Consider the following 19,772-nt stretch of genomic DNA (forward strand, 5'->3'; position numbering starts at 1 on the left):
ATCTCTTCCGACGAAGACCAAGGGATTAGTAACATTGAGGCCATATCGATTAGCTTCGCTTTCAGTAAATTTCTCGGTTTTAATTAAATTTCAAGAAACAGTGCTGCAACAGTGTTTATTGCATCAATTTCCTCTACCCTTTGGCTTTAAGAGATTGGCAAACAGATCAATTAAGAAAGACAATTATGCAATCTCATCTATTTCGAATCACCTTCGGAATGACCTATAAACGAAAAAAATTAATTTTAGCATTAAACTATAGAAGCAAAGAGATAAAATTTCGAAATTTTCTAAAATATTAAAGTCCCTGCAAGACTTTTTATTGTTGGTTGAATCGTGTGATTACGTTCGCGAATACATATATTTAATAAATAAACAAATAATACGATCGAACGATAGGGCTTTATCTCGTTCTCGTTCGTGAAAAACAGCAACTCGAAAACGTGAAACGAAAGCTTCGAAGCCCCGCAAAGACACAACGCGTCAGCATTCGCGGTTAGTTCCTTCCGGTGGCTTTGATATCCGGGAAATCAAAATGGACGCGCGCATAGGGAGAGCGGGAACAGCATCGTGTAATCTGGAAGCCCAATCTGGTCGTCCATCGTATGCAAAGGTGGTCGTTTTTTAATTCCGAGAGGGCCAAGATTGGAAATAGAGTGTTCATCCGTGCCCTCACAGAGCCAAAAGCATCCGAATTAATTAGTACACGCTAGTTGTCGCGAGCAGCCCAAAGCTTCCTTTTAATCTTTCTCTCATTCATCGCGGAAGGGGAAAAGAGAGTATTAAAAGTTCCTGCGCTTTTGTCGACCGATTTGAATGTCACGAACGCTAACGTGCCTCGACTTCCGTTCCGTGTATTTCTTTCTCTCTGAGGAATTTCTGATGGAGATCAAACAGATACAAATTTACTGGACAAACAAAATTAATAGTCGAGATACAATAAACTGAAAAATAAGAAGGATTCGAGGCACGAAATTTTAAGTATACTTTATTCTGTTTAAATAATTTGAATAATTATTGCGTTGTGAAATTTTGGGGAAACATTTCTGGTCTGAGGTTAGATTTTCGGTAAAGAATTTATTTCCTTAAAAGTGGGTAGGATTTCGAGGGTATGCCTATTCACCAAAAATGATTGCAATCGACCCCAGTAACTAAAAATAATTTTTCCAAAACGATTTGAAATTTTTTAATTTTGTCGACTTTCTCCACCTACTTTAATTTTTTTCTCGAATGTGGGTAGGATTTCGAGGGTATGCCTACTCACCAAAAATTATTGTAATCGACCCCAGTAACTAAAAATAATTTTTCCAAAACGATTTGAAATTTTTTTTTTGCCGAAAAATTGTTGCACTTTCTGAATTTTTTTCTCGAATGTGGGTAGGATTTCGAGGGTATGTGTATTCACCAAAAATGATTGTAATTAACCCCCGCAAATGATAATAATTTTTTCAGAATGATTTAAAATTTTTTAACGAAGCCTCAGCCAAGAAATTGATATTCTTGATTTTGGTCTTATTTTGGCCTCTAGAATCTCCCATTAAAATTTTTCCCAGGGATGACCGATCAACCTGTATGTGTGTGAAAGTAAGGAATCAACAACATATTTTTCTAATGCACGGAATAGCGTAGTAATTTTTTTTTTATATGGCAGAGGTTGTATAAAATTCATTTCTCATCTGCAGTTATTCGATGCTTCAGGAAAATATTCAGCCACACGATCGAGAAAGTGTCTGCAAACCTATGAAGGTCTATGAATTTTTGATACGTTTAAAAATTCAGAAATCCCCTAAACAGACAAATTTTGTTTTTACTCTTACGAGCGTCACCCTCGTCAATCTGAGACTGTCGAATGACAGGAACTTACGGGACGACCTGGTACTAAAGGTTCCCTGCTCCGAGAAAGATCCCTCGGGGGAAGAAAAACGCGAGCAGAGGCAACGGTAACGCTGTTGAGGGGTAATTCGCCGGCGCTGGGGATTCAAATCAGTTTCTTTAAATTATTAACATTACTCACCGTTCCTCGTTGCACCGGGGACGAATAAAAGAGCGAGACGAGAGTTGTTCGGTCGTAGAATAAGAAACAGGTATATATTTGCATGAAACGAGCGTCCTCGAAATGGGAAAGAATCGCAATTGCAGTGCATAGAATGTCCCGTTTGCGTTGTTGATAGTTTGCCTACGAACGCTCCTCCCGTACGCGACATTAAACGTCGTTTAATATTCTTTTGTCGGTACGGAAATAGCGACCGGAAATCACCGGTTCGACGCCACGAGCGGCGAGTAACATTTCATGTTTCTCTCACCGTTCCAAGAACGATCGAGTAAAATATAGAAAAAGTTTTTCTTACGCTCGCTACAGTACACGTTGCATGTCTTTGAATTTTCTATATTTAAACGAACGAGAATGTATATTCTATACGTAATAGCGATTCGATAATTCGGTTCAGCAAAAAGAGGATAATGTCAGACACAGATTCCGTACCCCCAAAATCAATCCGGTCGTGACGAAATACTTATCAATAACAGAAGTATTAATTTCGTTCGCGTTTCCGTTACAGGCCACCTGCTCGAGACAAGATAATGATCCGTGTATACAGGGTGAGCCATCTAACTATTTTACCGTAATTTTTCTTGTAAACCACACGTTGCATAAAGAAATGTTTCCGAACGAAAGTTTTTCTTTTTTATCAAAACACGAAGAACATATTGAGTTTCTTAACTATAATGTACAACATTTGATCACGCTATTCGGAAGTCTGTTGAATATAGAATAACAGATTATTAACGCTTGCTTCAGTTTCAATGTTTCGAATCTTCCAAATACAAGACAAGAAATAGAAATATTGTTTTCCCTGAATAGTGACAACAATATAAATTACAGTTTACTAAGTTATCATTTTTCAGCACCAGCCAGATATAATTCAAATTATAAAGCTTGAACCTTTCCTACTAAAAGTATCAATGATTCTGACATTGTAGAAATTTATAAAAATTATAATTTAATAGACTGACATATTCCATTTTCTTTTTGTACCAAACAAGTAATACAGATTCTTAACAAGACCATAAATTTACTGGATTATAGAATATACAATAATGGTTGGGGTTAACAAATCATTGCCAATTAGAAATTGATAAAAATAGAAAAAGTAAACATGTAAACTACTATATTACCATTTTGCTCCAGCAGCCAAATGTGATTCATAAAGTTACTAGATTATAGAATATACAATAAATAATGGTTAGGGTTAACGAATCATTGCCAATTAGAAATTGATAAAAATAGAAAAAGTAAACAGATAAACTACTACATTATCATTTTCCCCCAGAAACCAAGTATGATTCAAAATTAAATTGACATTCATTATAACACTTATATCATCGTTACAATGAAATTCAGTAATATTAAAAAGCGTGATATGATCTCTGAGGAATTCGTATTCAGAAAAATTTGATGAAAAAGGAAAATGGGGAAATATTCATACCAAACGATTTTCGAAGCATGTATTTATACAACGTGTAGCTCGCACGAACAATTGGGGCGAAAGAGTTAAACGGTCCACCCTTGATTACGAAACGGATGACAACAACAGATCGTAACCCCCTCCGAATTTCCGTGAAAGTTCCATTTCCCCCTGGGATCTCGCGACAGTCTCGTCGACGAAATTTACGCAAGCAGTCGCGTGCCAGTCTTGGACCAAATATCTGTGAGACGATGTTACTGATTGACAGGCGAGAGTGCAGCACGACCAGCTCCTGTCTGCCAAGGAGCAGCTCGATCGACAGCGTGGCGGAATGGGGTATCGTAGGAGGCGTGGGAACCGTCGGTGGCAGCAACACAGTGCACGCTGGCAGCAGCTACGGGATTTTCGTCGATCAGCCGCCGCCCAGGAGGAGTCCCAGCCCCCTGTTAGGCGCCAGAAGCGACAGACTGAGCCTGGTCTCGCCCAACATCGGCAGAAGGGTGAAGGGGCACAGAGCAGTTCTCGGTAAGAGCAGTTCCCTATCTTCCTTGGCGCGAGTCCAACGGTTTCCCCACCCCCCCGCTGAAATGGATCCACCTCGGGTGCCAATCGATCATACCGCCGCATTGGAAACGATTGAAATTCTAGTTTGACTTATGCTCTTTGAGGATTTATCCCCCCAGGCTACACGGAACGTTCGAGGTCTCGCGAAACGGAGCAACGCCAGGCCGAAATACCGTCCCAGATTTCGATCGACAAATTCGATCGTGTTTGCACGGAAATAAAGAATTAAATATCGGCATTTTTTTCGGGGGTTTTTTGTTCGAACGCGGTGAATTGACATCGGTTGATTTCGTGGCTCGCTTCCCCCGCCGAGTTCAATCCGATTCTCGCGTGTGTCCTCGAGGAGCAATTTCACGATGAGAAGTTCCCGGCCAATGGGAACGCCGGTAGTTCGAAGTTAAATTGCAGAAACGCGACGCTATTATTGCGCTCGGGGACAGAGGGTAGATTCGAGGGTTCTGTGCCGCGATGTAATCATTTTATGCGCATTAATGAATCTATTTATTGCGACGCAAAATGGAAGTTCAAGTTGCCAGGACACCTTTGACGGTAGACGTTTCCGGGAATACGCGGGCTAACTTTGTCCTCGACGCGGAAAAATACTCTCCGCGCGATGATTCCGCGAAAGAAACTCGAACGTCGTCGGTTATTAAACGAATGCACGTGTTTAGGAATTTGTATTTAGAAATTTTCCTGAAAATGAGAGAACCAACGCAGAGAGAATTTTTTTCCAAAGAATTTTATTTGCGGGAAGCAATATAACGCTGGAACGATGTTGTTTTCACAGATGAATATAAATTTAATATCTCTCGTTCGGATGGGGCAAATAAAGTGCAGAAACATTTTCCAACGTGAAACATTTTATTACCAGCTGTTAAACACTGCGGAGAAAATACTTCTGTCGGAGGTGTTTCCTTGTTCCGCGTATTACGAAATTTGAATTGTTAAAAAATGGAAATACGCAGCAGGGGTGAATCGTTCCCTCGCAGCTGCCTCGAGCACATAAACACGGTTCTCCAAATTTTAGGGACGCCGGTGATAAAATAAGAAATACACGCTTAATTTCTTACGACGAGAAGAGATTGTTAATTCCTGCGTTTCGTGTTATTTTTCTTGAAAAATTAAAAGAACGAGAGTACACAGGCGTTATACGAGTCGAGCCAGCGTATGGCTGTGTTTACATTGTCGGAAATTCGACCCTTAGGCGGCTTCGTAGTAATATTTCCTTACTCCTATTACACCCCGAGGGTTCTTTTTCCACGGAACATAGCTACGCGATGGTTAGTTCGGAGAACTGTCCGTATTTAATTAAACATTTACGGGTAAATTAGGAAAAAACGGTGGAAAATATTAGGAAACATCTCGGACAATATTGTTAACCCTCGACCAGCGAACTCTGTTTAGACCCATGTGAGATATCTCTTTCAGAGTCGCGAAATTTGGGGGTTTGGCCGTATTTGGAAAAGAAACTGGAATTTCTAGGGGATGGAGGAAAGGGAATTAAATAGTTCTCGAGATATTAGGATAGGTTTGTGAAACTGACAAGGTAAAACCCGTTTTCTGTGGGACACCTTATACATAGATATGCTCGTTATCAGACTCACAGATTGAAACACTATATGCACAACGAAGATGCTTATGTTCGCGAAACAACATTTCACTCACCGGAGCTAGAATTTTATATTTACAATCCACACTCTCTCTCCTTCATCCCCTATAAATTTCAAGAGTGGTGTTGTTCGGAAGGATATATCATATGTTATGTCATAGAAAATTATATCATAGTGATGATAAGTAATTGGAATGGGTCTGCCAAGCTCATAGGATACGATGGGTAGGAATTTACGGTGAATTCTATGGGTTCCAATAGGTAAACAATATTCAAGGTTTGGAAGAACTAGATCGTTAAAGAGGATTTTTAGTATGTCAGGGTTCATAAACCGTATTAACATTCTATTAATGAATCCAAGAGACCTGGAAGCTAATAATGTAATTTGTTTGATAAAAGTCGGAAGTGAATGTAACTCCAAGATTTCTTATGCTAGTGACATCTTCCAAAAAAGTACCACTGATCGAGCAACGATATATAATGTTATCTTGCGATGAAAACGCAGAATTTTACACTTCTGTATATTCAAGCTCAAACGATTGGTCTCGCGCCAGTTGTTGAGATTTGTAACGTCTTGCTGCAGCCTGATTGCATCATCGGAGGATTTAATATTAACCCCTTAGCTTACAATGACGTCTCAGAGACGTGATAAGTCTACCGGTCCAAACACGAATAAGACGTTTCAGAGACGTGATAAGTGTACCGGGCCAGACCTTGGAGTCGCTTTTGGCACCTACAGTTGGAAATTAATTCGTAAGGCAGGGATTAAGAAACATTTTAATGTCGTCCGGAAATAGTAGAAAACGACAATGGTTGAAAACCGTGGCTGTATCATTAATAAATATGATGAATAACGAAGGACCCAAATGAGACCCCTGAGGAAGAGTCCTACCTCTTAGGTAGCTTGATAACCAAGCAAGCATAATTCGGTTAATACCAAAGGAAGATAATTTGTTTATTAAAATATTGCAACCGACGGTGTCAAATGCTTTACAAATATCCATATATAGATCTACTGGACCATTTACGTCAAGACTACTATTATATAGAAAATAAGCGTTTTATCAAAATGTAATTAAATTCGAGGCGGACCACCGTGCAGTCGGAGGAAGCTGGACGGTCGTAGACACGGTCCTGACCCCGGCCAGGTGTCGGCCAATCGCGTGGCTCGTTTAGACGCGAGTCGAGGTTCGTGGACAGGTAAACCGGTTGGGCCCGCTTTCGCGGCAAGAACGGAGCAACGCTCCGGCGAAGAAAGGTACGCGGGGCACTCGTGAATTTCGTGACGTTCGGGGGGCCTTTCACGTGGTCCCGGCTATTGTGTGCACGTAAAACGCGAGATCGCGACGTCCCCCTCCCCTGCGTGTCCACGACTACCCCGACCGGTGCTCGAATCGCCGTACCTTCGCCGATCGTGGCGTCGAAACCGCGAATTTTCCGCCGAGCACGTGACACCGTGGAGACTACGGAGTGAATCCCGAGGGGCCCGTCCTCGCGACGTGTTCCGAGTACGTGACTGGATATCCAGCTCTCGAACAATGAGGTGAAAGTAACAGAAGCTATATAAGCTTCCTCTCGTGGACGATCGACGGTCATCGCGATTCGACGCGTGAATCGTTGACAGTCCACGCGGAAGCCCCGACTGTCAAACGCTTGAAATCCGATTTACATCGTCCACGTACCTGTGTACACGTGTTCACGATTCGGTTCGGGGAAACATTATCGTTGGGGGAAAAATATTGTATTGTTCGATTACTATTTTATCCAAACACGATGATACTAAATCTCTCTGCTTCTGGCATCCAATGAGTTCTGACGTCTGTTGTTGGTTGTTTAACTTTACAACGAGTATCGTTCGTTGCCTCGGAACGTTCAGTATATTTCGTGGTTTGGAAACAAGCAACTCTGGTCCAAGTTCCGAAGAAACTTGACGACACAATCTCCTACTGTTCAGCGATAATTGCACCTGCTTTCTAGTATGATGTTTCTTCTTCCATGTTCCGATGAAAGTTGTCTGTCGCTGTGACAGAATGGAAGGTATCGATCCACATTTGCCAGGGTACGAAAAAGATATTTAGCGTGGAGATCTGTTGAGACTTGGTGTCTCGTTAAAACAGAAGGTCCTTGGGACGCTTCCTGTGCAATCCTCGAGGCAGACTGGTTTCATATACGAGTTGTTTTTTTGCCAAGTATTTAACGCGATTGTCCATTCTCTTACGACTGTTGCAGCGACTGGTGATTTCATCGGGAGTTCACTTTGAGATTCTTCCGGATTTCTTCGTTTCAAACATACCGTGGTGCATTTGTTATTGTTCTGAGAATTATTGATTGTGAATCCTCGAGTATAGCAGGGCAATTGTCTTGTCTGGTGAAACATTATTGTCGAAACTTGACTTTGAAAAAAGTCGAAATTTGTTGACTGAGGCTTCGTTAAAAAGTTATTAACAAAAGTATTAATAAAATTTGTCCACCTACACGAATTTTTTTCTCGAAAATGCATAGGATTTCAGGGGTATGTCTATTCACCAAAAATTATTGCAATAGACTCCTGCAAACGAAAATAATTTTTTTAAACTGATTAGAAATTTTTTTTTTCGTCGACAAATTTCAGCAGCTACTCCCGGTCGATTTTTCTTAAGAATACGTTTTTCATTTTTAGAAACTTTGTTTGACGCCCTATAAAAAAGTTGTGTAATACTTTATTGTAAGCACCCATGAGCTCTACTTCAGAAAAAAGTTTCATTGAAATATATTCCCTATTGTAGGAGTTATGGTTGTTTGAAAATTGGACCATTTTTATGGGGCTTTTCTCATTTTACGGGGTTAAGGAAGAACTTTCCGAATATTTTTACGATTCCCACGTATTTTTCACCAAAATACGCGTAGTTAGCATTTTCAAAAATTAAAATCGTCCAATCCGTTCAGGAGTTATGATGCTTTAAAGATTCGCATGAAGTTTCGGGCAAACATGGCCCGAAATTAAATTTTCGCCAAGGAATTTTTTTCTCGAAAATGCGTAGGAATTCGGGGTTATGTCTATTGACCAAAAATTATTGAAATTGACCTATGCAACGAAAAATAATTTTTCCAGAACTATTTGAAATCTTTTAATTTTGTCGAAAAATTTCACACCTACTCGAATTTTTTTCTCGAAAATGCGTAGGAATTCGGAGTTATGTCTATTGACCAAAAATGATTGAAATTGCCCTCTGCAACGAAAAATAATTTTTCTAGAACGATTTGAAATCTTTTAATTTTGTCGAAAAATTTCACACCTACTCGAATTTTTTTCTCCAAAATGCGTAGAAATTCGGAGTTATGTCTATTGACCAAAAATCATTGAAATTGACTCCTCTAGCTAAAAATAATTTTTCTAGAACGATTTGAAATTTTTTAATTTTGTCGAAAAATTTCACACCTACTCGAATTTTTTTCTCGAAAGTGCGCAGGAATTCGGGGGTATATCTATCCACCAAAAATTATTGTAATTGACTCCTCTAGCTAAAAATAATTTTTTGGAACGATTTGAAATTTTTTAATTTCGTCGAAAAATCTTCCGGTCTATATGGAACTTTAAACGTTAATAACTTTTTAACGAAGCCTCAATCAACAAATTGCTATTCTTAATTTTCGTCTTATATTAGCCTCTAGAATCTCCCATTAAAATTTTTTTGTACCATTATACCTCATTCAGGTGTTTTATCAATATTCTATTTAAAGTTTTGGGTGACTTCATTTTATTAAAAGAAATGTAATAATTTTGTAGTTGGAAATCGTATAATATTCGTACTGATAAATCCCAGGGTGTATAAACTATATTCTCTTTGAAATGAGTATACAAAATTAAGAAAAATAGAATGGGAAACTGCTTTTCAGGGTATCCAAGATTTCCAATAGTCGCAAAATACATCAAAATTTTCGTTTCGATCTACGGAATCGTGTTCCAAGTGGCCTCTCCTCCCCAGAAAAAAAAACTCGATCGTCGAGATTTCGAACCGTCAATAATAACAACCCACGAAGGTTCCCGGGATTCGAACGATAGTCACGGTGCCTTCGCGGAGAATCTGACATACCTGAATGGTCAGGTAGGGTCCCAGCCAATCGTCTTCCACGCTTTGTTTACGTCCTCGTGTCCGATCACGCGGTTGGCTACACCGAGTCGCTTGTCTAAGGAGCCTTTCAGTCCACGATCGTTCGCGTGTTCGGTTGTTTCTCCGCCGCGAGGATCTTCGCTCTCGTCGATGATCCATCGACAGTGGCCGGCGAGCGTGGAATCGGTGCATGGTGAATCGTAACGCCGGATCTCAGCGTTTTCCAATCGATCGCGCGTGTACGAAGTGTCAAATGGTGCGGGTCGTCGTGGTCCCGATGGACGTTGGGACGAACAGATCCTTGAACGACGTTTTTTTCGTGCGGATCGCGGGAACGTCATGGCGTCGGAGCGTACGGGAAGATTGGCGGAAAAATTGAAACGCCGGTCGAGCCGTTCGACCACGGTGCACCATTGAACCATCGCCCTCCGCTGGCCAGGATTTCTGGTAAACTCGGTGGAGCGTCGTTAACTCGATCGACGAATCGAATCTTCGTAAACGCGATAACAGGACCGCGTGGATCGTCGCGAATCCTCGAGAGTGCGTTGGCTTCTCGATCGATCGACGCGTTCCTTGTCCCAGGATTTCGCAGGTTAATCGCTTTAGCGTCTCCCGGCCGCAGCGTTTAGAACCCTGATAATCGTGGAACGATCGGAATTGTAGGTGGACAGTTTCGATCTCCCAGAGATCGTAGAATTCAAAATAGAGAAGAAATCGTTCGTTGATTAGAATATTTGTCACTGTTATCGAGTGATCTAATATTTCGAAATAACTAAGGAATTTTAACTACGTTGGGGAGTATATGATTAAAAAAGGGTACATTCATCGTCCTTATAGCAAACAGAGTTGAGCAAATTTTATCCTCAAACATTGAATTAAAACTTTGGATGCATTTGTAAACTAATAATAAGTTAATTTACTAATAAATTAAATATTGTAGATGAAACTTGTACTCGTTGTTCGTGAATAGAATTTGCCTGATTTTGTCACGAATTGCCCATTTATTAGGCATTTGTTTATGGAACGGGATCGTTCGAAATTGAGTAACGATAAACATGCAGTGACGTGTGAAAGTGCAAGCACGCGACGCGAATATAATTCTCGTAATAACATACATACATACATACATACGTCTTTTCACTGATTATACTGTGTATTCGTGAGAAATAAACATTATATCTTGTTGTGAACTACTTGATTCTGAACCTTGGCCCTTCGTGTCTTACTATCCAGAGTATAACAGTATTAACAGTTCGTAATTATGCAATTTCCTATAATTTGTGCCTCAGAGACCATCGATGAAATAGAAATCGTAGAGTTGCAACGATAATTGGGTTTGTTAGTCAACCATCGACTAAACGTATGTAGTAATTTGTTCGCGTAAAATGTTCACCGCGTGTTCCGCGTGCTATTCCGCCGCTCCAGGGACCACCGGAAAGTTTAAATGGCGAAAAGAGTCGCAAAGAGTGCAATCACTTCGAGAATCTCGTCAGGGACGTCACGGGAATTGTTCAGTCAGCTCGACCACCGGAACCGCGTAGGACGTTACGACCTAACCGTTGCCATAACTTTGCGTCACAAAGAGATACATTCATAGGAAACAGGTGTCGCTCCAGCGACATCGAGTACATTCCCTCCGGGCGTAAAACCCACGGATAAAAATCGTAGGAAAATCCTCCACGCGTCTTTTAACCATTTCGATTCGCCATTTTGGAGATCCCTTCGAATGAGTGAAATAAGTGATAACAAATCGTCAAACGAGTGTCGAGCATATTCCAGGCGATAGTAACAGGGTCTTCGTGAAGTTTCTTAGAAACTAAAATGTAGTAATATTTTTCTAAATTTTTTATACCATTCTATTCGCATCATTTTATTTGTGACTCAATTTTGCATGGTTGTACAAACTATAGGGTCTTGAATAAATTGTTCACAGTGTTGGAAAGGAAGAATTCGTTATTATTGTAATAAAAAACTGAACATTTACATGTTCGCACAGAATAAACCACTGTTAGTCTTTGAAACTTGAAGTCGTTTTGAGGCTTCGAATTTTTCGTCGTTTTACAGACTCGAATCGATTCAAAGCGCTCCAAATCCCCCCATAGTTATCGACGATATTTGTAATTCTATATCGTGGCTTATTTCAATTTTTTTAAATGGAGAATCAAATTTTACGGGAATCGACGATTAGGGGGATATCGTGTCACGAGTTTTCGCGTAAGGTGGCGCGAAACGATCGCGTTTAAGAATGAAATCGCGGGTTCCGGGGGACGCGTGAGGATGTCTGACAGCGGAGGGTGAAGTTTTCAGCCGTGAAAAAGCCGGTGCGCCGCAGGGATGCGGTCGAGAAAAAAAAACAGTATCGTTTCGCGAGATATCGAGAGCGGCCAGTGGAAGGACGAGACACGACGAAAATGGACGGAGAGGTTTGAGGGACACACGGTGCAAAGGTAGAGGACCTTGGTGCATCTCAAAGAAAGAGAAAGAGAGAGAGTGGTAAACCGGTTTCTACATTTGGTGCAACGACGCGCCTTCTGCGTTTTACCGGCGTGTTTTCAGGAAGAAATTTTCACGCGCCGGGGCTCCGTTATTTCCTCTAATTCGCCCGTCGGAAAGCGTGCAAGATCGGCTTTCGCTCTTCATGGAAACGCCCCTGGGCGCTTTAGTCCGGCCTGGATGTATTTCTAGAGGGTACGTTTATTTTCTTTTTATCATCCTCCTTCTTCTTCTTCTCTCTCTTCGACTTATACATCGTGTACTTTGCGTCATTTTGCATCGAGTTTTCCAACGAGAGCGATAGAACTTTCAATTGTCATGGCTGCCATGCTTGTTGCTCGCTGGATCGTTTCAAATCATTATGGAAAGATACACGCGTTGAAATCGTTCGAATTTATTAGCAAAATTGTTGGAAGAAACAGGACTCACGATTACGTTTACCTTTTTCTGGTTTAATCGTCGACAAACACACTCAAACGTGTCAAAGTAGTGCAAGAAATTATGAGAATCTTGATAGTGTAAGGGAAAGTGTTGCAGAGGGTCCAAAATCGATTATACAGTTCTCAAAAAATTTTCTTGTGAGATCATGTTGAGTCTTGTTTGATCCAACAAACCACAGTCAACAATCTCAAAACAAACATTCAAGTAAGATACAAAAATTGGATTTATAGTATTTATGAGCCAACTGATCATCAATATCTTGCAACTTGAAGTCATTAGACTTTTTCTTGTGGGATCATGTTGAGTGTTGTTTGTTCCAACAAACCACAATATAATTCGTGTTATTAGTGAAATACAGCCTCATATGTGTGTCAGAGTCATCTCAAATTGATTATTTATTATATTTACTCCACTAAGCGCAATCATGATTGTTATTCAAATAACATTGAATTCGAATAAAATAAAATCTGAAATGCAAAGTTCTAACGCTCTTTTTGGAAAACCCTACACTTTGTAATAGTATCATTTACATATTTTTACTTTGAATTTTAACAAAATTTATATACAGTGAGAATCGTCCAGCGCCATCTTTTCCCCCCAGTGTTGTTTATTGTTTATTTTATATAAACATGAAATTGTTATATTCATACACAGAATCATCCTATGTGAGAAGTAAAATTTCATGTAAAAACAAATGAAAGTTAACGTTTCTAGTAACATGTGGGAAAAAGATGTTAAAAAATGGAAAAACTCCTCTGTTGAAAGTTATGCCCAGAACGATATCCAAGAGCGATATCCAGTTTATTCAATATCTTGGAAAGTTCAGAGGAATAAAATTGATTTTACTTTAATTTTAATTCGCGTTAAATCTTTATTGGAACGATCAAATAAAAATTCATTCGTTTCGCGGTTTAACTCCGGCTCGATCGTTAGTAGAGTGAGCATACTTTTTTCTTGGAACGTACAGTACACGTTATCGACGATGCATTATTTATGATACACGCAGAAGTGTGTGATTCGAAACTCATTATATTATATACGGTTAATAAATTTCTTTCGATAATCGAATAATAGATACTAATGCATAATACATTTCCTTACAATTAATATTTCGAATAATCGACCACGCGTTTAACCTTTCAACAGCTGCGTAAATGTGGATAATTGTACGAAATTCATCGCGATTCCATTCAATTTTTCTAAATATTTATTTGGAATCGTTAAAACAAAAAATTGTGAAATTTAGCATCGAAAATTCTTCTAATTTTTTAACATAAATTGCTTTAAAATAACTTTTAAGAAACAACGATGATTTTTTTATTATCCTTGCTTCAAATATGGGAGATTTTGTAAAATTCTTTCATAAACCACCGTTTAAATATCGAGTCGATCCACCGGTTTTCATCCAAGAAGCGTGCATAAAATCCCGGAAATATATGCAGGAACGCAATAGGGAAAAGTCTGTGCAACATTTTATGGCATTCGTAAATTGAAGTTTCGCTATCTTGGTACGTTTAGAGGTAAAAAGAAATTCTACGGACAGCTGTACGTAGACCCGAAGAAAGTGATTTAACTGTGTCGTTAGTCGTTGAATCGCTGAGCGTCCAGTGAAAGTGTAGTCGAGATTGAATACAAATCACGATCACAACGGTAATTAAATTCATCGCGTGTGCTCATCCAATTTCGCTGCAAATGCAAACTAAGCGAGAAATAAAAGAATTCGATGTATAATATGAATTTTAAAATAGTTTATCGTGACGAACGTAATTAAATTTGTTCCACATTAGCCGTAATCAGGGCTGAAACGAAACTATTAAAATTTTCTATTACTTCTAATGTAACGATTATTTTGTCACTTAAAGGGAACATGATTCTACATGTGTGTCGATCGATCGCGAAGAAGGGAGGCGAAATTTTGCTCAGATTTTCCGGAAAATCAGGTTCCATCCTCTCTTGAGTAAAAATACACACGGGATTCAAGGCACCGACGTCGCTCACAGCGTCGATTAAAGTTCAGATTGAGATTAAAGGAAAATTTTCGGAGGACTCGGCGCTGGTTTCTTTACCCTCGTTTCTTTTCTTTCTCTCCGTCTTCATTGCCCGTTTGCAGCCCCTCGAAATCACACGCGTTCAATTAAGCTCTCCGCTTTCCAGCTCCTCCGTAATTACTCAGCTCCGAGTCTCGTTTCGTTCTTCGCTCCGAGGTTTGAAAATCCTAGTCGTAGAACATTCTGCTGGCAAATATGTGTCGTTCATCGTAGCGGTCGATTCTAGTCTAGAAAGAAACTTAAACGTTTATAGTATTTATCAGGGGCCATTTTTCTCAATTTTTACCATTCACATTCGAAAGCCTGATCTGCAATTTTAGCAAACTATTGTTAAAACATTAAAACCTACATCAAACACATAACGATCGAATAAATAAATAAATTAAAAATTTTAATTATTATTTCGAAGTCTTGCTTGTTGGAAAAATATGAGGAATAATAATCGAGCTCGGAGAGTCTTGTGAAAAAGTTGCATTGCAAAGAGGGTCGAACGAAGTTGATGGAGATATCGACAGCCATCAAAGCAGGATTTGGAAGGATTTGGTTGCAAAACATGTAAATTGTACGGACGTCAAAGCATACGAAACACCATCGAGAAGTACCTCGTTACGAGCATTCCATTCGTTCCACTAAAATTTGACCCCCTTTGATCTGGTCTCTCCCTTTGATAAAAAATAAATATTCTTCGCGTATCTCGAGTCCTTTGAAATTTTAAAGTTAAGTTTCGAAAGTAGCAAATAACATTCTAAGATTTTATCTGGAGGCGCCTGCGACCCCTCAATTATATTGAAAAATAGTATGAAGTCGTGTTAGGGTTAATGTTTGCCTGTATTAAAATGTGGAGTAGGCACGAAGAGGTCAGAAGAACGCGTAGAATGTAGACTGTTATCGTGAAAAGCGTTTATATCTTCCTGCACGCGGTATTATCTGCGCCGGAAGCAGCCACGCTGAGGAGCACAATCTTATTCTCTATTGCACGCGATAGTCTGTGGGAACATACTCTCGCAAGAGAATCGCGGGAAGCGATGGAAACATCATTGTCATCATCGTTCGTTCGGTAAAGTTACTTTTTCTCTTGTAATATTTCAGCGATTCTTTGGAATTTTTTGGAGGAAACGGTAAAATATTTTTGCATCAAACTTCCACGCGTATCTTTAGATCCATATTCGAGGAACATCCACAATTTTTTTCATACAAAAATATTCGATACTTTAGAAATTACACTAAAAGGCAAATCTCGTGTCTTAATAAGTTTGAAAATGTTTGAAGATTAGGAGTAAAATCGTACAAAAGTATTTTACCACTTATATTCCACTCTTACATCGATTATACTGTCATAATCTCTCATTTTATTCCTTATTAGTATCTTATAATTGCACATTTCGACAAGTTTGAAGTCGTTCGAAGACATTCTTTGATATAGTTTAACGTCCTCGAGATTTGTTCGAAACATTCCAATGTTTATTAAAACTTTCGAAGACATTGTTCGCATCGACGATATAGAAATACGTTTTCGTTCAATTTTTAATCGTTCCCCGTGAAACAGCGTAACTTTACGATTGCTCTTTACGGCTGCTTTTCCTCGTAATTCTTTTCGCGAGATATTATGCAATGGAAAACGGTTGTTCGTTCCGAAACGAATTGCGACGTTTTAACGCGCTATAAACAACCGGTGAATATATAAACCACGCTCCTGGAGGCAGAGTTATATCGCAGCTCGGCGCATCGTCGAAAAATTAACGCGCCGAACGTTTCGAATTGCATTTTGAAGACGTTGTTAAGCAACAAAGGCGGCCATAAACATCGCAGATTTTCTTTGTAACCCGTGTATCCTTTATTAAATTATAATTTATGGTCTCATCGTTGCGTTTGGTCGCATGCAACCGAGAAACCGATGTTATCCCGCGGAATTATACGAACTGCGATATTTCCACGCCAGGAGTGTAAAGTTTAAGAAAACGTTATGTCGTTTACGGTCATTGAAACTGAGATTTATGTAAATTGGTGTTTTTATGGGTCGTAGAATCGGTTAAAAACTCTATAAAAGTGTAGGTGTACTTCTAAGATCTTGGTTCAAGTTATCATCGTTAAAGGCTTATCTGTACGATGAAACGAATTTTCTTTCCAGTCTGCTGACTTTCGTGCATTAAAGTTTAAATATTAAAATATATAGGAAGTACTAGAACAATTAGAGATAGTTTAAAAAAATGTTACGCCAACATTGTAGAGACTCGAAAATTTTTTGTAAACTCCGATCGTTGCACAGTTTTCAAACATAAATTTTTAAAATGTTTCTTGAAGATCTTTTTCAGAATTCTCCTTAACTTTTCGAACTATAAAATGCTCCTCCGGCGAGATTAATAACTTTCTTCCCTACCGCGACCCAATTTATTTTTTATTCCTCCTCCATCTTCATATCTTTCAATAATATTTCCAACCTTCTATAGAATAATCTTTCCAATCTCTTTATGGGATTTTCCATCCTTCCGGTAAGTAATCACTAAATCCCTAATATCCAAGCTTGTTTCCTTCCTTTCTTTACCGTGACAAATATTGAAATTCATCCTTCGTTACGAAACTGAAGAGCTATATTTCACTGGAATTGTATTTTAGAGAAAATGATAATAATATATGAAAATCTGAATAGAGTTTTTGTGATAGTATGGTTATCATAGATAAAAAAGTGAACTTTATTTGTATGTCGTGGCCTAGTGTTTATTTTTGTAAGTGAGTATGGCGAAGTGAACGTTGTTTATAACAGGTAGTATGAATCAAGGATCGAGAGAGAGAGTATTAAAATAAATATGAGTTGGAAGACGTGCCTAAGAGAGAAAATCATATCTTTTGTATAGTGTCATCGTTGTGTAAATAAATTCACAGTTTTCGAAGGGGTTAAGCAGACAAATCAAAATCTCACTGTTTCCAAAATTGCTTGATAAATCAATACCATCGCTAATAACACCTATTCGTGGGATATGGTGGTTATAAGTATCTCAAATATACATTGTAGATCGCGTAGATCCGACTGCACATTCCCATAATCTTTCGTCTTCCGTTCTTTTCAAATTCTGCATTCAATTACGCGAGCAGCCTGAAACTTTCCGTTACGAGGGTCTCGTCCACCCTTCTTCCTGTGACAGACTAGGAGAAAAACAGTCCGGAAAAGGGCGGCACCTGTACTACAGGTATCGATGTACCGGGTGTCCTGAAGGAACTCCAAAATTCGTGACCACGATACGTGCATTTACAAAACCAAAATCAGACGATTTCACAATTTCAATTTATAATCAGTTTTTGGATCGTTGGTACTTTCTGTGTAAAATCAATGTGTGCTTGGCTCCGGTGAAAAAGATTTCCAACGTTTTACCTTTCGATGGCTGTAAACTAGGCTGGTAAAACACGTGGAGAATTGGCGCACGCGATGGGAACTTTATTTTCTCGTTTCTCGCAGTCCTCGATCGCTTGTAAATCTTCCCAGCGTCGATTATATGGCACTCAGGGGAGGGGACAGGAACTTTTTAACAAACTTGAACCGTTGTTATCCGTAGGTACGCAGTAATCGAAATAAATTGGAGTAGGATAAGTTGGGAAGTTCGTATGGGTCACCCGGTACGTGGTAAAGTAAGAAGCAGGTGGCCTTCACGACTCTTTTATCCGCTTTTCGATAATCCATTTTGTTGTGGTAACAACGTACCATACAAATTTGTGCCAATTTTTGTTAATCCTTTGTCGAACGTCGCCTACTGTGCAAATTTCGCTCTTGGTGCATAGCAATCTTCTTCGTTGAATTTCGACTCGATGGATTTTTAATAGAAACACGGTCTTTGGCTGGCAATGTATCCAGAACTATGTCAACCCTTTGTTTTAATTCTTCTTCGATGTAATAACAAATATTATATTAGGGTCCTTAGGGATCAAATTATACGAATAAAAAACACTTCGTAAAATTGCTTATAGTTCATACTCGGTAATCATGATATCGTATTATCGTTTTGAATACAATAAAATACATATATAATCAGCAACCTATAAATCACTAATTACTACGAATTAACGTTACCAATTATAACCGAATAAATACATATGTTCTTCTACAATTAACAATTTAAATTAATAGAAATGATAATTTGTAGAATAAATTAAATTTACATTCGAGTATTGAATTAAATTAAATGCATCGAGGGTGCAATTTTACTCACTTATTACCGAATTCCTCCTTTTTACGGATAAATAATTAATCGCGCGGGAATTAAACAAATTCTATTTAATTACAGTTGTTAATCGATCAGAAATATCTAAGAAGAAACATAAATTTTCCATGGATTTTCTATTTTAACGTTTAATTTGCAATTTTATCTTTCAACGAATTTTTCGACTCGTTTGACATTTATATTTTCATTTGAACGTCATAGTTTGTATTTTAATGTCTAATTTGTATAGCATATTTCTCGATAGATTTTCTATTCTTGTTTTCACTTTGTTTCCATTTGGGGATTTAATTTTTACGGAATCACGCGTTCGTTGTATGGTTGCCCTTAGTCGTCCTTTGTCCTTCGAAGGCGTCGTACGGCCCTGAGCTTAGCGAAATTCGAACTCACCTGCCCCGATGTCATGGCCCGATGCCCAACAGTACTATGCATCTGTTGCAAGCCTTCCTTTCAGTCGGTGTCCTTCCTCGCTGTCGTAAGGACCCATTCGAAGCTCCCGCGTTCCTCCATTCGCAATCGAGTGAAAAATGTCGTATTGTCACCGGTGATATTTTGACACCGTATACAAGACGACCACGCGACCAACGCGAAACGAAACAAAAAAGATAACAATGGCACGTGTAACGAAAAAATATCAAAGCACACAAAGGATCGAGCATTAAATAAAAATCTACGTAATTTGAGAGTTCAAGTATGATCGAATCGAAGAGAAATGAAAAATTCGTACGAAACAACGTCGAACCAGATAATTGGAAGATCGAACCGGCAACGGGAGGCGAAAATTTTAATAAGATCGAACGGTATAGCGTCGGTGGCAATTAAAAAATCGAACACGAATCACGACGGCTGAATTT

The 19,772-nt window shown here is 39.0% G+C and overlaps 1 protein-coding gene across 2 annotated transcripts in view; it reads left to right on the forward strand.

The window, feature by feature from the left end:
* Positions 1 to 19,772, forward strand: part of LOC122396185 — a 128,705-nt gene that overhangs the window by 77,153 nt on the left and 31,780 nt on the right. For both annotated transcript variants that reach the window (XM_043394362.1, XM_043394363.1), the window contains exon 6: positions 3,733 to 3,989. In XM_043394362.1, the coding sequence (XP_043250297.1) occupies positions 3,733 to 3,989 (257 nt within the window). The remainder of the gene's footprint in view (positions 1 to 3,732; positions 3,990 to 19,772) is intronic.

This window comes from Colletes gigas, unplaced genomic scaffold (assembly GCF_013123115.1).
Source record: "Colletes gigas isolate AHSC1104 unplaced genomic scaffold, ASM1312311v1 Colletes_gigas_Sc00007, whole genome shotgun sequence".
NCBI classification, from domain to species: domain Eukaryota; kingdom Metazoa; phylum Arthropoda; class Insecta; order Hymenoptera; family Colletidae; genus Colletes; species Colletes gigas.